This window comes from Dendropsophus ebraccatus, chromosome 8 (genome assembly GCF_027789765.1).
Source record: "Dendropsophus ebraccatus isolate aDenEbr1 chromosome 8, aDenEbr1.pat, whole genome shotgun sequence".
Taxonomy (NCBI): domain Eukaryota; kingdom Metazoa; phylum Chordata; class Amphibia; order Anura; family Hylidae; genus Dendropsophus; species Dendropsophus ebraccatus.
Window position 1 is genome coordinate 62,356,632 of NC_091461.1, and position 25,390 is coordinate 62,382,021.

Genomic DNA, 25,390 nt, shown 5'->3' on the forward strand with positions numbered 1-25,390 from the left:
CGGCGATGAGGCACAACTACTCTTTGACTCATTACAGTAGGAGACCTAAGATTACACATACTCCAATGCACAGACAAATTACAGAAAGGTGCCATGCTCACAAGGGGACTGCCATCTACAGCACACTGTCAGCACCAGTGGTAGGGCCGGCTCCTGACAGATTTCCTTTCATATTTACAACTCTTGGTGTGTTAGATTTTACAATCTGTTGTGATTTGGTTGTTGCATAATTACATTCTAATGGATGCTTTTATGAATTTAATTGTAGCCATGACTAAGGATCTTTTATGGTCTGAAATGCTTGGTTGACAGCCTTTTTAATGTGGAAGCAATAAAAAATGGATCCTTTATACCCATCTGAGGTGTGTCCACTCCCTGGCTCACAGCTCAGTTTAACTAACTGAAAGAGTTGGGTCCCACAGATTTTTTTTTTGTGCTACAATAGCGTTTCTGCGAAGCCACACCAGACTGGCTAGTCTTCTCTTTCTATGTGTATTTCGTGCCCATGATCCAGTCAGTTCACCAGATAACCTCTTGTGGACAACTTATTGCAGCAAAAAAAAAAAAAAACACTGTAAACATTGAACTTCTCACAAGATCTGCTATTTAGAGATACATTTGTACAAATGTAAAATTAGTTTGCTATGTTAAATACTTCATACATTTTAAATTTCACCATAATAAGGTAAAAACAAGTAGAAAAAAAAAATTACCTGTTGGAGGTGGTGGCAAGATGGTAGGTGCTCCAGGTCCTCCCTCATGAAATCCCATGTCTGGTTGGTAGTTAAACGGAGCATGGGATACAGTCATAGTGGGCGGTGTGGGAGGTTGGCTCATGCCTGGTCGTGAAGCAGGATGAGAAGATGATGGGCGTAAAGGAGGAAAAAAGGCTTGAGGGTATGCATTAGATACTCCAGGTACATTCATAGGAACATCATGAGGAGCTGGAGGAAACGTAGCATGGGTTGATATAGGAGGAGTTTGTTTCAATGGTGGAGGCTGTATGATTCCTGAAAGATGAAATAGGATTTCATAAGAATATAACACAACCACTCACAATTTCCAAGACAATGTCAGACCTACCCTTATGGGGAAACCCAGGTCTTCCACACATGACTATAGCGCTGGACCCAGACTTCTGGAAGGCTCATGGCGTATTAACAATAGGACAACTATTTAGTCAAGACATATTTAAGCCTTTCTCCCAATTACAGTCAAAATTTCACCTTCCTACAGATTCCTTCTACAAATTCTTACAAATAAGGCACACTATTGCTAGCCAGTTCCTGAACCTTAGAAGCTCCATATCAGATTATCCCCTGATAGGAGTCCTTAAATCACAGGGCCCTAAAGGACTGGTTTCCATCCTCTATACTCCCCTTTAATCCTATAAGACTGCTAGCACACCAATCTCAGCTGAATCCTACTGGAAGGCCCGCATACCCTCTATGTCCTCGGAAGACTGGCAGGAGATTGTGTCCTCACACTGATCAGTTTCCCCAGCAGCCAACAACAAAATAATTCAGCTATATATTATCCACTATAGCTATCTCACCCTGATGCGTTTGTTCCGAATGGGTCGAATGAGTACTGATGAATGCCACAGGTGTGATGCCCGTAAAGCAGATTTTTGGCAACTCATGTGGCAATGCCCTTATATTTACTCCTATTGGCAAGAGGTAGTTTTCCAATTGAAGGAGGTTTTGGATAAACCATTACAAATGGAACCACTAATTTGCCATGTTCGGAGTCAGCCATTACGCCATTATGAACGGACCTTTCTTAAAGCGACTCTGTACCCACAATCTGACCCCCCGCAAACCGCTTGTACCGTCAGCTGCTTTTAATCCAAGATCTGTTCTGCGGTCCGTTCAGCAGGTGATGCAGTTATTGTCCTAAAAAACAACTTTTAAACTGGCAGCCCCGTGCCCAACGGGTGTGGCCTAGATTGAGTATGCATTAGGCTGGCACAACCTCTCGGTCCCTCCTCTCCATCCTCCTTATCTTTAGGAATGCTCCAGGCAGATTGCCTCCTATTCATCACCTTTGTCAGCACGGCACATGTAAATGTTTCAGTGGCATTCCTAGCATTCCTAATGATGAAGAGGGTGGGGAGGAGGGAGGGAGGGGTGGTGCAAAGTTAGGGCACAGATACTCCTGTTTGGCATGGGCTGCAAGTTTAAAAGTATTTTTTTTAGGACAATAACTGCATCACCTGCCGAACGGACCCCAGGACAGATCTTGGATAAAAAGCAGTTATCCGAAGGTACAAGCGGTTTGGGGGGGGGGGGGGGCAGATTGTGGGTAAAGAGTCACTTTAAAGAGGTGCTGTTCTTGGCACAGAAAGGTGTTGCACTGAAATGGATGGATCCCCATCCTCCCACAGTCTTAAGGAGGAAGAAAATAATAAATAGTATACTCCCCTTTGCTAAGACAGTCTATAAAAATCATGGCTACCCACAGAAGTTTGTTAAGGTATGGGGCCTCTGCTGCGCACACCCGTTGACGCTGTATTCAGTGCATTTTTATAGGGCAAGTATAGATTCTATGTAAGCAAACATAGCCAGTTAAATGTTACTGTAAGTAGTTGTATTTTTTATTTCTCTGACAACTGCAGTATGCCTTTATCCTGTTGCCTTATTCTGAATATTGTACCGTTTCTTCTTTTGCTATTATGAATGTGCAGTGCCCCTGCGAGGGCAAACAAAACCATTACCAATTCTCCGAATGTACATTGTTATTTTATTGTCCTCTGCACAATTTTCAATAAAACTAATAAAAAAAAAGAATATAACACAATAACATAGTTTTATCTTTCACTCTAAGAGGCAATAACATCTACTACTTTACTGTAGATCAAAGGTGTCAAACTGCAGCTCTCCTAAACTAGTCAAGTCAAGAAAAGAACCCACACTAATGTTTCATCTTATTTCATTTAAATGGGTACTCCGGCACTTAAAACTTTTAATATTGTATTACCCTTCTATAAAACATAAACATTAGATCCTACTTCCCCATGCTTCCCCAGGGTGTCCTCCTCGGACATCGCTGGGTCCCCTACTAACCCCTGCAGCCACCACTTCCGAGATAAACTCATCTGAGCAGCGACAGCCAATCACTGGCCACAGCGCTGCCCTGTCACTGTGGAACATCTAAAAGGTGGAGCTCAATGCGTTTATCCAGATAGTTCGGTTTTAGGCTATGTTACACATAGTATTTGGCACAGTAAAAAAAAACTGATAAAAACAGACCAAGAGCAAAAATATCTACAAAAAAATGGGAATAAGATGGGAATAATGTGGGAATAAAATACTGTGTGCAAACTCAGCCTTATACTGATTTCAATGAGTTCAGGAGCCTCTACAGGCATCAATGCTGCTGCAGTGGCATTACTGGGACCTCTGGTTGGCATTCCCTAAATGTACACTGACAACACCCCTATAAAATATCAATGACGGTAATAATTGTCTAAATTGTATAAATATAGTATATTCCATTTAGTAAGGTCACATAATGCATCATGATGTCACACAAGGTCACATGATACAGGACTGTAAAGTTGGCTGCTAAAGTTTGGGAACCATATTTCAACAGTGAATTTTTACAGCAAATAAAATGTACAAAAAGGGGAAAAAATTAAATTTTTAAAAAAATATATTTAATAGCTTTTCCTTACACTAAAAAGCCATTTCTGCTTTCCCCAGGTTAAAACACCATATCAAACAACACAAAAAAATGGTCATACAGTATGTTGTAAATTATAGACCAATGCAACAAACCTATAAACTCTTTATAGGAGTCAAATAGAGAAGTGCAGAAAAATTCCAGTGCTAATACACTTGTCAGCAGCCTCAAAGTCACAGGCCAGGAGAAACTTATTTCCCCATTGCTATTATATCTGCAGCCCCTTGTAAAGAAAAGGCCACAAAGAGCCAACACAGGAGAATTGTATTAGAACAAAACAGCATCAAGGACCTGCAGAAATCTCCCACAGCCACTGGAGTGTTTGGCAACAGTTGGCGGATTAAGCACTCGAGATGTGACCAGTTCCCCGCCCACCTGCCACCAGCCTTTCACCGATCTAAATGGATTGCAGACAAAGAGTGACAGACTTCATGCAGAAGTCTAGAATCAAACTGATGCTGCCGAGGGTCTACTCCGAGCAAGTAAAAGCAATTATACCAGCATTAAACTATAAAAGGAGCCCAGCTTGCCTGAGCAGAGAAATGTAAAGGATTAAACCTACATTCTTTTACAGACTTTAATACAACTAAAAATATTCTTTCAGGGTTACATTGCAAAACAAAGACGTGCCACCTGCAAATACAAGTCACTGGCTAATCTCTATTAACCAGAAGCTGAAGGCAAACCTTTCCGATGTGCCAGAATGCTGCACATACAGAAGGAATACCTCCCATCTCAATTGTACCCATCTAACCATCTTGGTTTAACCCTCACCAGTGCTCATGGACTGTTATACATCTTTAAACAGTAATTGAGATGTAGAATTGCATAATGCATTTACACTATTACTCAAACTTAGCTTATGTTACACTGTTCCTACGGCATCTTATACACTTATATACCCCCACCAGCACATAAGCACTCTGGAATTATTTAGATTCGAACTACAATTTTGTAAATGATAGTGAATTCAGAGCAAGGGGGGTTGCACACCTTCTTCATGTCCTGCTGAGACCCTCCCCGTCCGCCCATTTAGCGAAAATAATGTAGACCCCGCATAACCGCAAAATTGCAACTTTTTGCAGGGTTTATGTCTGGCTCAAGATTAAAGAAGTATTCAGGATTATTTTATTTTTTTATTTGTCCCCCCGCTTCGCACTGGCGCTAGTTGGAGTATCGCAGTGCAGCTTCATTCTGGTCCTACGGCGCTGTTCAAATCCCGCACACGTTCATGTCACCACTCTTCTATCTCCATGTTGATTAAAAGTCGGAAATCATGCTCTCCAATGCATTCTCTACGGGAAAGCGTGACTTGCGGCCTTTTATTGATGCGCCAGGGCAAAGCAGGGGGACAAAAAATAAAAACTTGCTCTGTAATGCTGCTTTAATAAACCAGGGCCAAAATCTTGTAATTTTCACTGTGGTCACTGAGCTTCATAATAGGATGAGGCCACCCGTTCTGTAGAGATCCCTTTTCAGTGGCTTCTTCACACTTCATCACAGGCAAAACAACAATGCAAACTAACACCTATTTGACAAAACTTGTGGATGTGTTTTTTTGGAAGCTTCAGCTCTAAAGACACTGGTAGCACTAGTTGTTTTTACAGGTAATGCACTACAAAACACACTGCTGGAGCTGGTCTCAACAATGGAAGAAGCAGTAGTGCTGGTATTTACCTGTGAGTTCAAAGCTGTGACACCACCAAAAAGACTGATAGAACTAGTAGGACCAGGTAATGCTGAAAATGTGTTAAACCCAAAGCTGGAAGGTGCTGTAGCTGGGGCTGTTAAGCCAAAGCCACTAAAACCAGATGCCATGTTAATCCGTCAGACAGTTCCAAATATGCCACTAGCACTTGCCGGGGTGCTGGACTTCTGAACACTCTGAAACACACTGCCTGAACTTCCTACACTACTTGGCTAAGAGGCCGTAGAGGATCCGTTACTTTGAACTGCAAATGGCTAGGTGGCTACTTTAACTGGGGTTGAAAGAAAGAAAAAGAAAAAGACATATCTGCATTCTTCTATGCAGCAATAGGCAACCCAAAAGCAAAGGGGAAAGACATTGGAGCATTAGCTACGGCTGTCTCTGGCTTGCCAAATACAAATGACTTTAGCGGTTCTTCGTCCTTGGATATAAAAACTGAAGTTGGTGTTGTGCCAAAATCACATTTCTTAGAAACTAAACATAGAACTAGGACTTTCTGTAGTCTCTGGTTTAGGTTTAAAAGCCAACGTACTAGGTAGAGATCCAAATCGATTGTGGCTTAACAACTATTTATACAAAGACAAATCCAAAGAAGGATAAAAAAAAAATGCAGGACAATCCAAAATAAATATACTTATATTTCTTTATTAAAGTAGAATTTAATTTAAAATACATACAGAAAAAATAATAAATAAAAAGCACAAAAATTGGGGGAATGAAACAACACAAAATACATAGAACGGTGATGGGACATAAAGCAATGTTTTATGAAGTCATATATTGCACATGCATGAAAGTTGAATTAAACTAATATAATCATGGCAGTATAAGCACCCTCCATTGAGTAAAAAATAGTGTAGATAGTATTTAGTTAGCAGCAAAGAATAAAGTGCATAAAGTGCATAAGGTAAACAACCTATTTAAAGCTGCAATTTGCTAAATAAGCAACTATAAAGGTGAAATCACCAACAAGTAAATATCAAATGGACATACAAACTAGGAGGATGAGTATACTGCAACAAGTCCCACACACCTACTCACCCTACGCACGTTTCGCGTGGCTCGCTTTGTCAAGGGACAAAGCGAGCCACGCGAAACATGCGTAGGGTGAGTAGGTGTGTGGGACTTGTTGCAGTATACTCATCCTCCTAGTTTGTATGTCCATTTGATATTTACTTGTTGGTGATTTCACCTTTATAGTTGCTTATTTAGCAAATTGCAGCTTTAAATAGGTTGTTTACCTTATGCACTTTATGCACTTTATTCTTTGCTGCTAACTAAATACTATCTACACTATTTTTTACTCAATGGAGGGTGCTTATACTGCCATGATTATATTAGTTTAATTCAACTTTCATGCATGTGCAATATATGACTTCATAAAACATTGCTTTATGTCCCATCACCGTTCTATGTATTTTGTGTTGTTTCATTCCCCCAATTTTTGTGCTTTTTATTTATTATTTTTTCTGTATGTATTTTAAATTAAATTCTACTTTAATAAAGAAATATAAGTATATTTATTTTGGATTGTCCTGCATTTTTTTTTGATCCTTCTTTGGATTTGTCTTTGTATAATAAATTTTTTGGTGCGTTTAGGACTGTAATTATTTTTGGGCATTTTTTGTTTGGTTAACAAGTATTTAGCAGTAAAGTCTAAACCTGTACAGTTGGTAGAACAGTTGACTTTTAAAGGTGAAGAACTTATACCAAACTTAAACTCTCCAGAAAATATTAGTAAAGAAAGACTACTTGACACAAAAGTTAATGATTCCATAGAGGTCCCCACAGTTGCTGGAGGGTGGTAATCCAAATGTAATAGTTGGAAGCGTGGAGTCAATGGAGCCAGATGATGTACTGCATCCTATTAACTTCACTTTTCTTCTTGGTTTAGCATTCTGGCAGGTGAAGCATTTTATGGTTTCTGGTTTGATATTTACCAAACACATCAAAGTCACAGGTTCTCGGGGTTTTCTTAAACTCACCTAACAATCCAAGCTGATTCTGAGTTGCTGGTGAACCAGCTGAAGGGCAGAAGGTGTTCCTGGTTTAGGACTGTCCTGGTTATGTTTGGCTTCATTTCGCACAAGGCACACATTACAATCCCATGACCCCTTAAGTTTTCAGCGCGAAACCCTAAACCTAAGGCTTGCAGATGTTAAACCACTGTCAGTTAATCAGATTTAGTTGTGTGTATTAAGAGTAAGGCCACATTAGCTCCCAGGCTTGGGAGTTTTACAAGCTATACATTTTGTGGATTCAGGTTTGTTTTCTAACAAACAAGTCCAGGTCCCAGGAGCCTTCTGAAACTCATCAACAATCCAAGCTGATACTGAGTTGCTGGTGCAGAAGCGGGGGTGCAGGAGAAGTTGTTCCTGGCTTAGGAGTGGTGCAGGCAATGCACTTGCTAAGTTTGGCTTAATATCTGCACAAGGCACAGATCACAACCCCATGATCCAATAGTTTCAAGGCCAACTTCTCAAACTTAAGGCTTGCAGATGTTAAACCACTGTCATTGGAGACTATGGGTTTATCAGACTTTGTTGTGTGTATTAAAGAGTAAGGCCTTACTAGCTCCAGTCTTAGGCGTGGGAGTTTTACAAGCTATACATTTTGTGGATGCAGGTTTGTTTCATAATACACAACTATCACAATCCCAGATTCCAGGTCCCAGGAGCTGATTCTTGGTGCAGAAGTACTTGCAGGAGCAAAAGTTCCTGGTTTAGGATTGGCATAGGCAATGCACTTGCTAACTTTGGTTTCATTCCTCACACATTACAATTAGTGATGAGCGAGTACTAAAATGCTCGTGTGCTCTTTACTTGAGACGAATATCTCCCGATACTTGAGTGCTCATTTCGAGTAACAAACCCCATTAAAGCCAATGGGAGACTCGAGCATTTTTGCAGGGGACCCAAGTTCGGTAGGGGGAAGGTCGTGTGAAAACCTGTCAACCTCAGAAAATGATGGTAACACCACCGGAAATGGACAGGAAACAGCAGGGGTAGCATGTATGGATGCCTCTGAGGCTGCCTAATGGCCCCATTATGCCTAATTCTGTGCAACAGCCTGGTTAAAACAGAGGTAGGCATATGGACCACCCAAAAACCTCAGCCTGATACAGCATGGCAGTGAGAACACAGGGAACCATTAAAACAGAGGTAGCATATCATGAACCAGCCAAAAATTTCAGCCTGACACAGAATGGCGGTGAGGACAGAGTGAACAAGGGAGAAGCGGTAGCCAGTCAGCCTTCCAAAAATAATCCAGACCTAGCATGGCATCGAGCACACAGAGAACCATTAAAAGTGAGTGAGGAAGCAAGTGAGCCTCCCCAAAATTAGGCCAGACACAGCATGGCACTGAGCACACAGAGAAACATTCAAAGTGAGTGAGGAAGCAAGTGAGCCTCCCCAAAGTTAGGCCAGACACTGCATGGCATTAAGCACACAGAGAACTCCTGGGAGCAGCAGTAGCCAACACGGATGCCAGTTAAGGCTCAGCAGTAGCCAACATTGAGGCAAGGGCAGGCCCAGCAGTAGTCAACATGGATGCCAGTAAAGGCCCAGCAGTAGTCAACATGGATGCTAGTTAAGGCCCAGCAGTAGCCAACATGGAGGCAAGGGCAGACACACCTGTAGTAAACATGGATGCCAGTTAAGGCCCAGCAATAGCCAACATGGAGGCAAGGGCAGGCACAGCAGTAGTCAACACGGATGTCCATTATTGCTCTGGTCAATCCTGCCTTAAAAACAGCTACAACATTGAAAAAAGGTAGAAGGTAGAGGTGAAAGAATGGCATAGGACATCCGTAAGATAAGATGACTTCCACAGGTAACATGGTTTGAAATGGACAAGACAAGGAAGGTAAGGCCAGACACAGCAGTAGTCAACATGGATGCCAGTTAAGGCCCAGCAGTAGCCAACAAGTAGCCTTCTACCCCCAGCACCATTTCGATTTTCAATTTGACTGTAGCAGTTGGGTTAACATTCTATTGAAGTTCTATGCAGGTGTACTACAAATCCCAGCAATACAGTGTAGTACCCACTAGTTTAGGGGGGGGGCTGTATGGTATAATGTGGTAGTGGCTGGACCTAGACACATGCTGTAATACCCGCTTACAATGAGCAGTGTAGTTTTATGCAGGTGTACTACAAATCCCAGCAATACAGTGTAGTACCCACTAGTTTAGGGGGGCCTGTACGGTACAAACTGGTAGTGGCTGGACCTAGATACACACTCTGTGATACCCACTTACAATGAGCAGTTAAGTTTTATGCAGGAGTTTTACAAATCCCAGCAAAAGAGTGTAGTATCCACTAGTTTAGTGGGGGCTGTACGGTACAAACTGGTAGTGGCTGGATCTAGATGCACACTCTCTGACACCCCCGTCCAATGAGCAGTGAAGTTCTATGCAGGTGTACTATAAATCCCAGCAATCCAATGTAGTGTAAAAGCAAAAGTTTTTTCCGCTGCTACTCCGTATATGCTTTACTTGCTGCAATATAGCTGGCTATTCTCTTTCCCGGAATAGGACTGCAAAAGGACCTCACCTGTGGGTGATCAGGCGTTGCAACATGGATAAAAGAAACGTATTCCAGCAGTCCAATAAAATCCGGTATTTATTGTATAGATTCCATAAAATCGTTATATACAAAAAACGTAGAAAAATGCTAGACGCGTTTCGGCCTGCTCTGAGCCTTGATCACAGAATATAACAAAGTTGTGTACAGACTGACTTATAAGCATGAGAAATTACACACCTTCACCTGGAAACAATTACATCACATGACACATGGTGACCAACCTTCCACTGAGGAGGGCGGAGCAATTGCACGTGTCCCACGTGATCGCAGGATGTACCAAAGAGTCTCCTGCATGTGTCATTATTCTTTGTATTTTGTACTTACCTGCAATGACAATGCAGATACAGTGTAAATCAGTGGTGCCCAGCCATCCGATTTACACCCTGAGCAGGTTGGGAAATACTAATCCTGCCAATAACAGAATGCATTATTGTTTTTATCGCTATGGTTTATTCTATTTCCTGTTGCCGCACTCACCTGGCACAGCCGACTGGGGCTGTGATCCCGGATAAGGCTGCCAGACTCCATATCTATGATAGATATTAGAAGATGAACCAGAGGAAGGCTGGAATGGAATGGACGGTGGGGGCGGCACTGTAGCAGGCATTGGCTGAGGTATGAATTGCGAAGGCACTGGAGGCGGATGTGGAAATGTAGTGCTAACTGGAGACTGGGATAAAGCCTATAAATTTTGAAAATAAAAATAGTCAATGCATTTCACAAAAGCACATTTTAAAGCATCTATAGTTAAAAAAAGGCACACACCACCACATTATAACATTAAAAGCACCTGTCTAAAATTGTATACATCCCCTCAAGCTGACAAAATGATAAACCCTGGGAAAAGATTGATATCTGGAATTATACCTTAACAATTTTTGCAATATGACAGGGAACATTATCCCACTGAAATATGTCACTGCCATTACAGTTGTCATGAAGGGTGTACTTGGGCTGCAACAATATAAGTGGTAAGTGTCCAAGAAACATCCCCATTAATTCCAGGACCTAAGGTTTTATTCATTGTAGGTTAGGAAAATAAGGCATGTGCAGCATGACATGACACAGTGCTGCCACCTACTGCTGTGAACTCAGTAGCACAAATACTTCATGATGGTATATTTTACCAGTTGCATCACTCACAAACCTGTTTGCTTCCTTCCTTGTACATGTAGCCTTCTGGTGCTCTGCTTGGTTTAGCTGTGGGTAATGGATAGGTACTAGTTGTCTTTAAAGAATGTTGCTGCCCATTTGCAGCCTGTCCCTGAGCATTCAAAAGGCGATCTTGTAGTTCACATACCATACTCTAAAATGATAAAGAACAAGCTATAAGATTTCTTTTTTTTAACACACCAAACAGCAGCAGCAACTGTGAAGAAAGGTCTATGTAACTTTCTGGAAAAAACTCAAGTATACACCCTCTGTTATGTTCCCTGTACGATAAAATTATCAATTTACACCTGACAACCCCTTTAAGGGTAGTACAGGGCCATAACACCATAACAGATCATGCAATGAGGTCCTACTGTACTTTTGTAGGTGTCCCATTAAAAAAAAGGAAAAAGAAAAAAAAAGTGCGTCACTGGATGATGTATTGCAGAGCTTCTGATAGACAACCTCTAAATCATTACTTAAAAAAAAAAAAACACACACACACAACATAATTGCTATGTAGATAGAAAAAAAACCATGAAATCCTGCCGTTTTTCATTTGATTATAAAAAGATATTGACATACCTCCTTAGAGTCACTGGGTAAGTAGCTCATGGCGGCAGTTAGGTTCCCCTGAGATGCCAAGAGACTGGCATATTGTGCTACCTTCTCTGCTAACACAGGCCCTTGTGGTGGCAGAACTGACCCTTGGAGTAACTCAATGGATTTCCTTAGTACCATGGCCTTCTCCACTAGGTCCTACAAAAGAAGCAGACCTATTATTACAACTGTAATGAAATATTATTATTATTATTATTATGTTAATGGAAGACATATGGAGACATCATTTTAATGTCTCTTCTACTTAATGATTTCATAGCATTACAGGGGTTGTACGAGCTAAACCTGAATGTACTGTTCTTACAACAGTGTCACACTTGTCAATGGGCTGTGTGTGCTACTTTAGGGGTAATCTGCAATATCTAACACAATCAACAGTCAGTTGTAGCGCCGATTTGGAAAAAAGCAATTGTGTCCAAACCCTGCATTCTCACTTTAAAGCAGTCATTCTCTATGGGCATCGGACTCATCTCAGCGGCGTGCGCGCATGGCTTCGGGCGCTGATAACTTCGTCCTGGGACCGGCTCCAGGAACGTGACTCATCGGAAAGGGTAAGTATCTGGGGGCTGCACCGGGGGGGGGGTGGGGGGTGGGGGGGGGCGGGGGCTCTGTGCCCGCGTCCCCTGTGACAGATTCCCTTTAATATTTTACGAACAGAAAAACTAGCATTATGCACAGGACAGTTCTTTTTTTCTAAAAGTGAAAAGGAATTTACCATAATTGTATCTATACATCCACCAATAAAATGACCCCTCACTTTAATCCATTTCTCATACCTGCAATGCAAGAGGTGATGAAGTTTCATGGCTTTGAACCCAACACTCTGTCAGCCGATCCACATTTCCCGAAGATATGTAGCACAAGCAAGCCTGGGAGGACATCTTCCCTTCTCCTTCTGACTCTAAGCGATGCCCAAGAGCGTCTAAAGGCAAAGCACTGATATGGTTCATAGATTCAGCACGTTTCAATACTAAAAGTCCTACTACACTGAGAGATTATCTACTAAATCAGGCAGCTATCTCCCAGCGTAATAGAGACCATGATCAGCTGATGAGCGAGCAAATGCTTGCTCATCGACTGGTCACTATTATCCAACATACTGAAAAATAATCTGCTGCACATTTCTCCACACAGTAAGAGATGTGCGGCCGTTGGCTGTTTAACCCCTTAGGCTACAAACCCACTTGGTGGGTCTGCAGCGAGTCCCCTTGCTGCGTATTCGCAGCGAGACTCGCTGCAGATCCCTGCCCTATACTTTTAATGGCAGACAAACATGCAGCAGGGATGTACATCCCTGCTGTGAGTTTGTCTGCAGCCCACCCCATTAACCCCCCGGCCGCCGGAGCTGATACTTCACCTGATCCCGGCTCTGGCAGTTCCCGATGTCTTCAGCAAGCCGGAGTGGGGACCAGGTGAAGTATATGCTCCAGCCAGCCGCCCGCAGCCCCCCCCCCCCCCCCGGAGCACCGATCGCACGCCCCCCCCCCCCCCCCGCAGCACCGATCGCACGCCCCCCCCCCCCCCCGCAGCACCGATCGCATGCCCCCCCCCCCCCCCCGCAGCACCGATCGCATGCCCCCCCCCCCCCCCCCCCCCGCACCACCGATCGCACGCCCCCCCCCCCCGCACCACCGATCGCTTGCACGCCCCCCTGCAGCCCCGGCCGCTCGATCGGGGGGGCGTGCGATCGGTGCTGCGGTGGCGTGCGATCGGTGCTGCGGGGGGGCGTGCGGGCGGCCGGCTGGCTGGAGCATATACTTCACTTTATGTTTAAAATGCCATAGCACTTTCATTTTTTTATCTAGAGACCCACATGAGCCCTTACTTTTTGCGACACCAATTGTACTTTGCAATGACAGACTTTATTTTACCATAAAATATGCTGCAAAACTGGAAAAAAATCATTTGCGCTGTTAAATTGAAAAAAAAAAAAAGGAATTTGTTTTCGTTTCAGGGAGTTTCGTGTTTACGACATTCACCCTGGGGTAAAACTGACTTGTTATATATGTTCCTTAAGTTGTTATGATTACAACCATATATAACATGTATAACTTTTATTGTATCGGATGACCGGTAAAAAATTCAAACCGTTGTTAAATATATGTTTCTTAAAATCGCTCTATTCCCATACTTATAGCGCTTTTATCCTTTGGTCTATGGGGCTGTGTGAGGTGTCATTTTTTTGCACCATGATGTGTTCTTTCTATCGGTACCTTGATTGCACATATGAGACTTTTGATCGCTTTTAATTAAATTTTTTCTGGATTTGATGCGATCAAAAATGCGCAATTTTGCACTTTGGAATTTTTTTGTGCTGACGTCTTTTACCGTGCGAGATCAGGAATGTGATTAATTAATAGTTCTGGCGATTACGCACTCGGCGATACCAAATATCTTTATTTATTTATATTTATAAAATGGGAAAAGGGGGGTGATTTGGACTTTTATTAGGGGAGGGGCTTTTTTATTAATAAAAAAAAACTATTTTAATTTTTTTTTTTTACATTAACAAGAAGTCCCCCTGGGGGACTTCTATATAAACAGCACTGATCTCTCAGAGATCAATGCTGTGTATATGCACAGCAGAGATAGATTAGATCGGTGATAGATTGCTTTGGCCTGCTGCAGGCCAGTGAAATGTATTGCCGAGTCAGGATCAGCGTCATTGCGATGCTGAGGCCCGGCCCGGCCAGAAGAATGAATCTTCCCCCCCCCCCCCCCGATGCGATCCGTCCCACTAGACACCAGGGACGTCCGGCGCAAAGCCTCTAAATACAGCTGTCAGGTTTGACAGCTGCATTTAGAGGCTTCATTAGCCGGCGCAGCAGCAGGACCCTCGCTGGCTAAAAAAGGTGCTCCCCGGCTATACATAACAGCCGGGAGCAACGCTGTTCAGAGCGGGGTCTCGGCGGGACCCCTCTCTGAATTCACTCCGTGGCACCATGAGGTATCAGATACGTCATGGGTCGCTAAGGGGTTAAAGTGTACCTGTCGTTATAACTTTCAAAATCTAAATGAACAATAGATGTGAAATGTATAAATCAAGTTTGCAATATACATTCATCATCATCTTTATCATGCTATAAAACAAAGCTATACCAACTTGTATCCAGGTCCAGTCTCCTGAAGGCAGCTTCTTAGGGCCCTATTCCACAGGACAATTATCGTTCGAAAAATCGTTAGATCATTTGTAATTGAATAATCGCTTTGTGTAATATCAGACGACGATTAAATGACCAAAGAGAAATCGTTGATCATTTGATAGAATTTGGTGTAATAAAACGTCGTTCGTAGTAGCAACGAACGCAGGAGTGACAACAGCAAGAACGATCATAAGTAACGATCATCGTTCAATGTAATTGGGTGAACAGTTTCAGGTCGTTTGCCACAGCGGTCATTTGAGATTGTTTATCGTTAATCGTCGAAAAATTGCTTTGTGGAATAGGACCCTTAGTCTTGTGCTAGTTGATGTCACCAGCATGGGTATGTCTGAAGGGCAATATACTAAAACCACCATATAGCACTCTAATCTGTAGTTCCCTTCCTCCCAATCCACCTATTACACCTTCCTGTATAACCTCTCAGTACAACTCCTAACCTATCTACTCCACTGCGGACACAAAATACATCAGGCTACCGCAAGCCTATATATACAATGGTGCCCGATGGTGTGATACATCAATCAAACATTATCACTGAAGGACAAATCTATCACACCCTAAAGGCAATAAAACATAACTTTTAATACAAAATTTCTAAAAACTCACTAAACAACACAACAAGAATGTGAATTTAACACAAGAAAAAACGTGCTTGCCAAACACTTGCAACAACAAGTGCAAGTGTTTGGCAAGCACGTTTTTTCTTGTGTTAAACTACTCCTAACCTAGCATTTGTAATACCCACCAACTACATCTCCTTGTTTCCACTATAAAAAATACACAGCATGTGACTGTGGATCTGAGGATGTGCTGTACATTGTAGGCTTCAGATCATCCTCACCTTGGCAGCTACTGTAGCACAAGTGCAGTATGTATAAGAAATAGCTAACATGAATAATAATGTTCGGTACATTGACAACAGTGCCATTTGAAGGGTGCAAGTAATGTCCCATCAAAGAGAAGAGGAAAAACTATGCGATTGTTTCCGGAGTTGGGGCTAGGAGGGCATTTACGTCTATTAAAAAGGGACTCCTCAAAGGTTTAATTAAATAAAAAGGTCTCAAAAACCACTTTAACTTTGGCTTCTGTTTACTATATTTTGGGAAGAAGGCCACTTTAAATGCAGGGACATCATCAGTTAAAGCAGTAGAAAGGCCTAGTGCAGCAGCTATAGTCGGAAAGATACTTACCACAAAGCTCAGCATATTCCTCTGGTTTGGAATATGTCAGCAGGAGCGCTAATGCTTCTTTCCAGCTCTGCAAGTTACAGCTGAGAACCACATCTCTCCACTTGTGCTGGACTACTGCAGAGAGAAGCTGCAGAAAGGACAACATAAAGTAAGTGCACCTTAAGTAGTTGGTTAGGTATCATATCCCAGCAGATTACTACAGAAATACTTGTACGACTACAAAGAGCTATTCCATTTGTGGTAAATGGTCATGATTTATCTGGGTGTACGACATAAAATAATAATGACTTTCTCCTGCACAATAGCTATAACATACAAACATCTGAGAACAGTAGCAGCAGTCTGTCATGGATGAAGGCCTTAGGGTTTTAGACAGGAGAAGAGACCAGCTAACATAAATGCTGCCTTCTGTAATAGTTGAAATTGTCTACTTACTGTAGTTATTTTATTCTTCTGGCGAGCAAAGTACCACTGTTGGGTCTCTCTTAGCAAGTCTTCCCCTCCAGCATTAGCCAATATAATGGCATCAGCATAGCGACCATCCTTCAAGCACAAGTCCACCGCTGCCTCAAAGTTTCCCATTAACAGAGCCTGGCTTATCAGCCCGTCTGTATCTGAAAGAGTAACAAAGACTGTAATGTGGGCGTGCATGAAAATAAAAATAGGCATTAAATATAACAAGACAGCACAAAGTGAATGCAGGCTTCTGACGTCATACGGGGGCAGAAAAGGGAGGCAGCAAGAGCAATAATTTTCATAGATACACAGACGCATTCAGGATTTTGCTGTATTCTTTCTAATGAGCTAATAAACAAGTGGCAATACAGTGGTGCCTTGGATTATGAGCATAATTCGTTCCGGGACCAGGCTTGTAATGCAAATCCACTCTTATACCAAAGCAAAGGTTCCTATAAGAAATCACTAAAATGCAGAAAATAGTTTCCACACCCCAAAATAATGATTTTATATTCTGAACAACATGTAAAACAGATGAAACAAACAATTATAAGCAGCTGAATAAGTGATATTATAAGTTACTGTACAGTATAGCAAACAGCATGTGGAGTATAATGTATAGTAACTGCATAAACCTGAAAAAACAGCAGCAGTTTGTAGATACAGTATGGAACTCCCCATAATGCAGTAGCGTAGTACAACAGGCTACATATACCTCCACAGTCCTGTCTCCTGATGTAAGCCCCAGCCTGAAGTGGATCTGCTATAATTTGGAAGGTGAGGGAGACATCCTGGGTCAGAGTACAGGGCTGTAGACCCCGCTATGCAGACCATGCCCCTCCCCCACTCCCCCTCCCACCCAGTACAGGGAGCTCTTGGACCAAAGAAATGCTCTTAAACCAAGTCACAATTTGGAAAAACTGTGAGCTCTTCTTGCAAAACGCTCTTAATCCAAGTTACTCTTAAACCAAGGTACCACTGTATTAGAGAATAGTTCTCTGTGATAAGTTTTATTAGACAAAGGTAGTTTCTTTCTGTACTCAAAAAGCTGTTTTGCACATTCTCTCTCACTACTTATCTGTTCATTATCATTTAAAGCCCTCTTCATTACAGAGGAGCAAAGTAAAGACAGGTTTGCTGAGTCCATTATAGCCTATGGAGGGAGAATGGGCCAAGGGGGGGGATGAGTGAGCAGAAAGAGAAGGAAAACAACCTGCACACTTTGGAGACTGTCTGGGCACAGAAGATGCTGGATTCACAGGCCAGATAGCTCAATGCTATTCTGGGAACTTGGTAAGGTAACATTGCAGGATATTGTGCTGTGCCTGCTCCTACACACAGTCTGTTTGTCTCCTCTTTCTGCTTACTCACCCCTTCAATAGATCATAATGGACAAAGCAAACCTGCTTCTCTGCAAGTGTGTGTTTTGAGTACAGAAGGAAGCTCTTTTGCTTAATAAAACCTATTTGGGTGCATTCACATGTACCGGGTTTACAGCAGATTTTACCCGCTTCTGTTTCTCTGGTGTGCTCCAGTTTGCTTCTCAGGGTCAGGTGACATTCCACTCAACCAATCACTGTGCTGTCCCACTGCAGCCAGTGATTGGCTGAGTGGACTGTTAGTGACCTGGAAGCGTGCCAGAGAAAAGAAAGCGGGTAAGCATAGCATCTTTATTATAGGATTAATATTTAATTTTATTATTTTAACCTGCTACGTGTGAACCTACCCTTACATCGTTTTTAGGGTTTACTTTAAAGTGTCAAAGGTTTTGATCAAATAGTAAACGTAGGAGACAGCACTTCTTGTAAAAAAAAAACGTGATTTTTGTATTCATATCAGACGCTTTACAGTTCTTGTTAGAATTTAGGTCATCTCAAATCGCAAGGATTCTATGTATTACAAAGGGACTGCCTGCGCAACTGCCTCACGTTGTTTTTTTTCCAAAGGGTTTGACAACTTTCCTCTTAAGTGAATAAAAATGAGCACAAGAAAAAACTAAATATAGTATATACAAAGTGAGGGGGCTATTACACACACAGATAACTGACAAGAAAAAAAAAAGTCATTAATGGATTTGAAATGTCAATCTTTCCTTTATGACCTGTTCTTGGCTTTGGTTTCAAAAATCTATCAGATAATCTGTGGGTGTAAAGGGCCCTTAGGTTAGGTTCAAAATGAGTTTTTTTCAACCACATTTTTATTTACATAAAAAAAACAAAATCCATTTTGATCCTTCTTTTTCTATACTGTCAATGAGAAACGGATTCTGCAGTATGGCATACAACAATATCTGCTTTTGCATCCATTTTTCTGACGTATGTGTTAGACGGAGAAAAAAAAAGGAATTGTGTATCCAGATTAACCAACTTTTAAAGCATTATAGCTAACACAGCTATAAAACACCTAAAACCTAAAAACACATGACTTTTCAAAAGTCATTTTATTTTATTCTTAGTAAGAGGTAAACATCTAGCTGTAATAATGCTGGCACAAAACTGTCTTTACAACTGTATATATACCTGATGTTACAGGGATATCAAACTTGGTGGTCTGCTGAGGAGGTAGATTAAAAAACTCCATAGAGGAGGAAGAGGACACAGTTTGCCCAGTAAAGCTACTTGAAGCCTAAAGAAAAAAAAAAAATTAAAAAAAAAAAATATATAAGACAATATACGATATTAAAGGGGTTGTCAGGGATATTTTAATAAACTAGCATTACATTGACCTCTGTGGGTGTTGCATATTCTACATACACTTCTATTTTTTATTTAGAGCTCTTACTGTGTTCTTAGTCACATGACCACTCTGCCTGTGTTTTCTTTACTTCCTGTGATGTCACATTCCCTTTCTGGGAACTTCCTCGTGGGCGTGGTTATGCCTCCACATTTCTTTAGCCATACCCCTAACATTTAACTAACATCTGAGCCCAGAAGAAACTGCAGCAGTGAGGACAGCATGACAGACTACAATCTCTGTACTGCAGCTATAAACAGTAAATAATGGATGATTCATCAAAACTTGTGCAGAGGAACAGGGAAGCAGTTGCCCATAGCAACCAGTCAGATTCTAGGTTTCATTTTTCAAGGCCTTTTTAAAAATAAAAGAAGCCATCTGATTGGTTGCTATGAGTAACTGCTCCCCTGCACAGGCTTTGCTAAATCTTCCCCTACATTGTTACTATTGTAGTGTAAAGATATACAGTGTGAGGGCAGAGCTGCTGCTACTGCTGCTGCTGTGTGTAATATGGAGAGGAGAGAGGCTGCTGCTGTGTGTAATATGGAGAGGAGAGAGGCTGCTGCTGTGTGTAATATGGAGAGGAGAGAGAGGATACTGCTGTGTGTAATATGGAGAGGAGAGAGGATACTTCATGGCAGTCACCATTCTATTTCTTGCTGAGGTAAACTTGCAGCAAGATGCTGGCTCATTGACACCCCACCCACTTGTAGGATGGCTACTGTAGTGTAATCCAGGACTACAACTCCTATCATGTACATGTGTGCTGGGGTTTGTAGTGCTACAACAGATAAAAGCGTGAAAAAAACTATTTGACTTGATAATATAAGTAATTGGCAGAAACTGAGCCACCATACTGCTTAAAAGACACTTGTAGTAATACAGATATTTCCTGCCTATAGGTAGATTGGGCGGAGCTAGATTCAGAGAGCAGTGGGTGGAGCTACAGGCTTGCAGAGCTGTGATGTCACTGCTGACCCCTGTGACCTGGAAGTTCTTTATGTAAACAAACACAAATCCAAAAAGCAGCAACAGAGGAGGAGGCCCAGGGACACAGAGGTGAGAAAAAAACCACTCAGGGAAAGGGACAGATTACAAATTATTCACATTTCCAATAAGAAAAAAATGTTGGACAACCTCATAGAGGCAATTTAATTTAAAGATTACCTGGCTAGACACAGACTGGATACTCTGTGCAAGATCCTCTCCTTCTGATGGGCTAATTTTATTTTGCCAGCCATCCCCCAAAGCAATGGAGATCTGAAACAAAGGAACGGCATTACAAGCCACTACACAATAGGCACTTTTAGATACTACAGGCGTTCAACCCCCTTTTTTTTATGAAGCTATTGCATTGAGTGAAAATAAATTACATAAGAAACATGAACCAAGACATGTAGGTACCCAAAATGTTTTGGGAGTAAGGAACAAACATGGACCCACTGAAATGTTGTTGGGTGACTTAAAGGAGAAGTCCGGCCAAAATGTATTTTTTATATGTTATTACTTATGGAAAGTTATACAATTTTCTAATGTACATTAATTATGGTAAATGCTCATATACTGCTATTTCCCTTAATTTAGTGTATCAGGAAGTGTTAGAATTCTCTCAGAACCAGTGACGTCACGACGAACGGTGTAATTCCTATGGAGTGTCCAGCAGGGGGCGCTCTATATATATAGAAGTCAATGAGTACCATTGACTTCTATATACAGTGCGCCCCTGCTGGACACTCCATTGGAATTACAATGGATGTGTGTATGTAATGTAATATTATGCACTGTACTTTACAATTGAATACATTTATGGAATACTTTGGGGAGCAAGTGTCCTTTCTCCCCAAAGTATCCCATAAATGTATTCAATAAATACATTTGCAGGGCACCGAGCAGGGAGGGAGAGAAGTGCCATCTACCTCCCCCCTCCTTGCTCGGTGCTGGGAACATATACAAAGTACTACTCCCCCATTATCTGCAGATAATGGGGGAGTAGTACCTGTGCTATCTATCGCCGCCCGCGCTGCCGCCGCTCATAGAGGTGCCGCCCGCAGAAGTGCCCCCTCCTCCTCCGCTCCCCCTCCCGGCTTGAAACACTATAGTCGCGCTGACTCCCCGCCACCCGCACCGTTGACTCCCGGCCTCCACTCACACTATACGGCGCTCCTGGTGCTTCCTGGTGCTCCCAGCCGGGGTGGGTGAGGGCTGACGCGGCCAGCCTGCAGGAGCAGAGAGCGGCGGCCGGCCAGATAGTGTGAGTGGAGGCGGGGAGTCAGCGCGACCATAATGTTTCAAGCCGGGAGGAGGAGGGGGAGCGGAGGAGGAGGGGGCACTTCTGTGAGCGGCGGCGGAGCGGGTGGCACCTATATGAGCAGCGGCGGAGCGGGTGGCACCTATATGAGCGGCGGCGGCGCGAGATAGCACAGGTACTACTCCCCCATTATCTGCAGATAATGGGGGAGTAGTACTTTGTATGTGTTCCCAGCATCGAGCAAGGTGGGGGGAGGTAGATGGCACTTCTCTCCCTCCCTGCTCGGTGCCCTGCAAATGTATTTATTGAATACATTTATGGGATACTTTGGGGAGAAAGGACACTTGCTCCTCAAAGTATTCCATAAATGTATTCAATCGCAAAGTACAGTGCATAACATTACATTACATACACACATCCATTGTAATTCCAATGGAGTGTCCAGCAGGGGCGCACTATATATAGAAGTCAATGGTACTCATTGACTTCTCTCTATATGTATATATATATATATATATATATATATATATATATATATATATATATATATATATATATAGAGCGCCCCCTGCTGGACACTCCATAGGAATTACACCGTTCGTCGTGACGTCACTGGTTTTGGGAGAATTCTAACACTTCCTGATACACTAAATTAAGGGAAATAGCAGTATATGAGCATTTCCCATAATTAATGTACATTAGAAAATTGTATAACTTTCCATAAGTAATAACATATAAAAAATAAATTTTGGCCGGACTTCTCCTTTAACCAAGCCGCAGACAGCAGTAGGGGGAGTAAACTTCATTTAATACCCCCTGTATGTATAATAGATCTGGTCATTCTTCTGTATAATGTTCTCTTTCCCCTGTGGTGGTGCTACAGGGGGACTGATAGACTGAACACTTACTGTATTGCCTGGTCTTCCCACTTATTAGTGTCATGGTCATTATATTAAAAAAAAAAAAAAAAAAAAAAAAAAAAAAAAAAAAAAAAATCGGTCTGATCCTTTAGACCCCCACTGATCACTGAAACGAGAGTGGAGAAGCGCTCAGCAACTTTCCAGTCTCTGACCTCGCTGCAAAATATGGATTTCATAAAAAGTCTATGCAGCCTGCAGTAAGGAGAGTGAAGAGGAGAAGAGCACTTAGTTGTTCATTGTAGCGATTGGTAAAACCCAGACCCCAACCAATCAAAAGTGAAAAAGTTTACTTTGTTGCAGAAACAGCACCACCCCTGCTCTCAGGTTGTGTGTGGTGTTGCAATTCCATTTACTTTAATAGAACCAAGCTGCAATACTACACCAAAACTGGGGACAAGAGTGGTGCTGTTTCTGGAAGCAAGCAGACATGTTTTTTTAAAGCCCGGATAACCCTGTTAAAGTGTACCTGCCATTTTTTTCAGAATGCACTTTCCTGTGTGTATACATCAGGAGCATTGCTATTTCTGGCTATTCTATCACTTGCATTTCCATCCCCACCTATACTTACCACAATTTCAATATCTAATTCTTATTAAAATCGTGTTGCACTTCCTCTAAATGTTAGCTATGAGATTTTTGACACTGTGTTGTTATTCTGATGTAAAAATGTTAGTGGGTCAGTGACAATGTTGGGCTTGCTGCTGCTGTCCATTTTATTGACCTTCCATTCTACATGGTGGTACGACAGCCAAACAGTTTCTACAAATTAAAATGTCAGTTTAAGTGGTTACATTGGTAAAAAAAAAATAAATAAAAAAATCACCCTGGACCATGCAGATGGACAAGGAGTGAAGCGCTTTACTTCCACAGCTGCAAATAATAACTGCTTTACTGCACTCCCATGGACAATTAGCAATGCACATAGTGATGTTAGGCACGTATGTACAACCCAACTATTATAACTAATAATAAAAATTTGTGTGTGTGGGGGGGGGGGGGGTTGATGCAGCTTCCAGCATTAGCCCGTTGATTGGGAATAAGCCTTCTGTCCGTCCTTTTTCATTGATGAAGCTGCTACATGGCATGGGGTTAACTAATACAGGTCTATCAGGGCAGACATGACATGCTTGTAAAGATGGTATTCTATGACGGGATAAAACCTGTTTAATTACTTCTATTTGCCTGTGTGGGACATGTGGCTGTTTGCTTTGATATCATGTGCTCTTGTTTAGATCACCTACTACAGCAGACATGCACTGACAGATAACATGTTAAAGATCAGTGGAGTCCGCATCCATAAAATATCTACATGTCAGCTGCATCTAAATTCAGCCGGGCTGGATAGCATGGCAAGGAAAGTGCTGTGCTGATGGATTGCTGCAGTCCTGTGTCTGGCTGTATTATGTTTACACCACTTGCAGATAGTGGCTGTGCTACAAAGCAGTGTGTACAGCAGGAGGAATTTATGGTCAGATTTACGCCCTCTGCCGGCTCCTCAGCACAAGGAAATGTATATCCTTGGGATTTCAAGCTGTCAAGATTAAAGAATATTTGTATCTTTAGATATGCGATCTTAACACCAGTGCCCATCTGAATGTTTACACTGCCACAAAATGATAGTTTCCCCCCTAATTTACATTCATGTCATTTATTTCCTGTTCTGCAATGTGTAATTCTGTCCACAAAGGTCGCAGGGTAATTCTCAGCTACTAATCCTTCTGCTCAAATGGCCAACAGTACACACTGTTCTTCTCATAGTTACTGGCAGCAGTGTCATGCCTGCAGAAGACAATACTTTAAGATACTGTTCTCCTTTCACAATTTCAGCTCTTAAAGGGGTTATGCACCTAAGAGCTAAAAAAATAAATGCTCCCCTAGTTGGTCTCACCAAGTCTCCCTGAGTATGTTGAGCTGTCTCCCGTCTTTCTAACTGCTGCCGTTACTGAGCTACAAGTTTTTCTAAAAGCTGGTTTATATCCAAGATGGTGCCGGCCGGGAAACTACCCATCATGCAGTGCTTCTCTCCAATTGGTCTATTTGCATACAAGCCCCCTTAGCTTTCTTTCCTGCCCACTGCTGTCATTACTATCACACAGTAAACACAGGAAAGTTTTTCACTGATTTTGCATCACATCTCCCCAGTATGTATTCCATACTAGCTGATGATGTAGCGGAGCTGATGCATGCATGATGTAGCAGAGCTGACGCACCGGGGCCAGGTTCTGCGCACATGAGTGGGGGGAGCCAGAACGGTAATCTGTTTGGGGGGCGGGGGTGTTTAGGTAGTGGGACAGGAGGGAGCCGGTATCTAATTCGCGGAAAGGGTGGGTTGGGGTGCCAGTGGAGGGGCGGCCACAATTATATGCAGCGCAGCAGAGAGATGACAGGCCCCTGGGCGGTGTCCTATGCGTCCAGTATATGGGGGGGTTGGGCATGCTGGTGGCAGCGGGCATAACCCGGTTTGGAGCCGGGGACCCAGATGGCCGTTCTGTGTCCGGAGGGGGGGGGGGGGTAACCAGAGTGTACATCTGATGTGTGTGTGTGTGCGTGGGGGGGGGGGGGAATTAGCGCAGGTCTGTGTACTGGGGGTTTTGTCAGTAACGGTTGCAGCACAAGAGGAAGCGGGCCTTGTCTAAAAGGTTACTTTTACAGCAGGATTTTGGAACCAAGTTGTCTCCCTTGTTCTTGAAGGAGGCCACATGATGCAGATGACGTTTCCTGAGGGCTGGGTTACCAAATCCAAAGACAGCTAACCCGGCCCCTATAGAAGAAATCACTTGGAGTCTACATGGAGTCTACAAAGGGAGGGTGGAAGAGGGAGCAGCACATTGTCGGAGAGGACACACAGAAGAAGATTTTAGATGTCCAGAGCAGCTAAGTATGAGAAAAAAAAAACAGGGAAAGGGTGCAGGATAGTTTATACATGTGTA

At 42.6% G+C, this 25,390-nt stretch overlaps 1 protein-coding gene across 4 annotated transcripts in view; it reads right to left on the reverse strand.

Annotated features, from left to right (window-relative positions):
- SEC31B (SEC31 homolog B, COPII coat complex component) overlaps nt 1–25,390 on the reverse strand; it is a 67,365-nt gene that overhangs the window by 11,977 nt on the left and 29,998 nt on the right. For all 4 annotated transcript variants that reach the window (XM_069980562.1, XM_069980560.1, XM_069980559.1 and 1 more), the window contains exons 13-21: nt 20,460–20,552; nt 19,079–19,184; nt 16,539–16,717; nt 16,104–16,230; nt 12,529–12,674; nt 11,717–11,890; nt 11,127–11,285; nt 10,457–10,661; nt 714–1,010 (exon numbers count right to left, since the gene is read on the reverse strand). In XM_069980562.1, the coding sequence (XP_069836663.1) occupies nt 714–1,010; nt 10,457–10,661; nt 11,127–11,285; nt 11,717–11,890; nt 12,529–12,674; nt 16,104–16,230; nt 16,539–16,717; nt 19,079–19,184; nt 20,460–20,552 (1,486 nt within the window). The remainder of the gene's footprint in view (nt 1–713; nt 1,011–10,456; nt 10,662–11,126; nt 11,286–11,716; nt 11,891–12,528; nt 12,675–16,103; nt 16,231–16,538; nt 16,718–19,078; nt 19,185–20,459; nt 20,553–25,390) is intronic.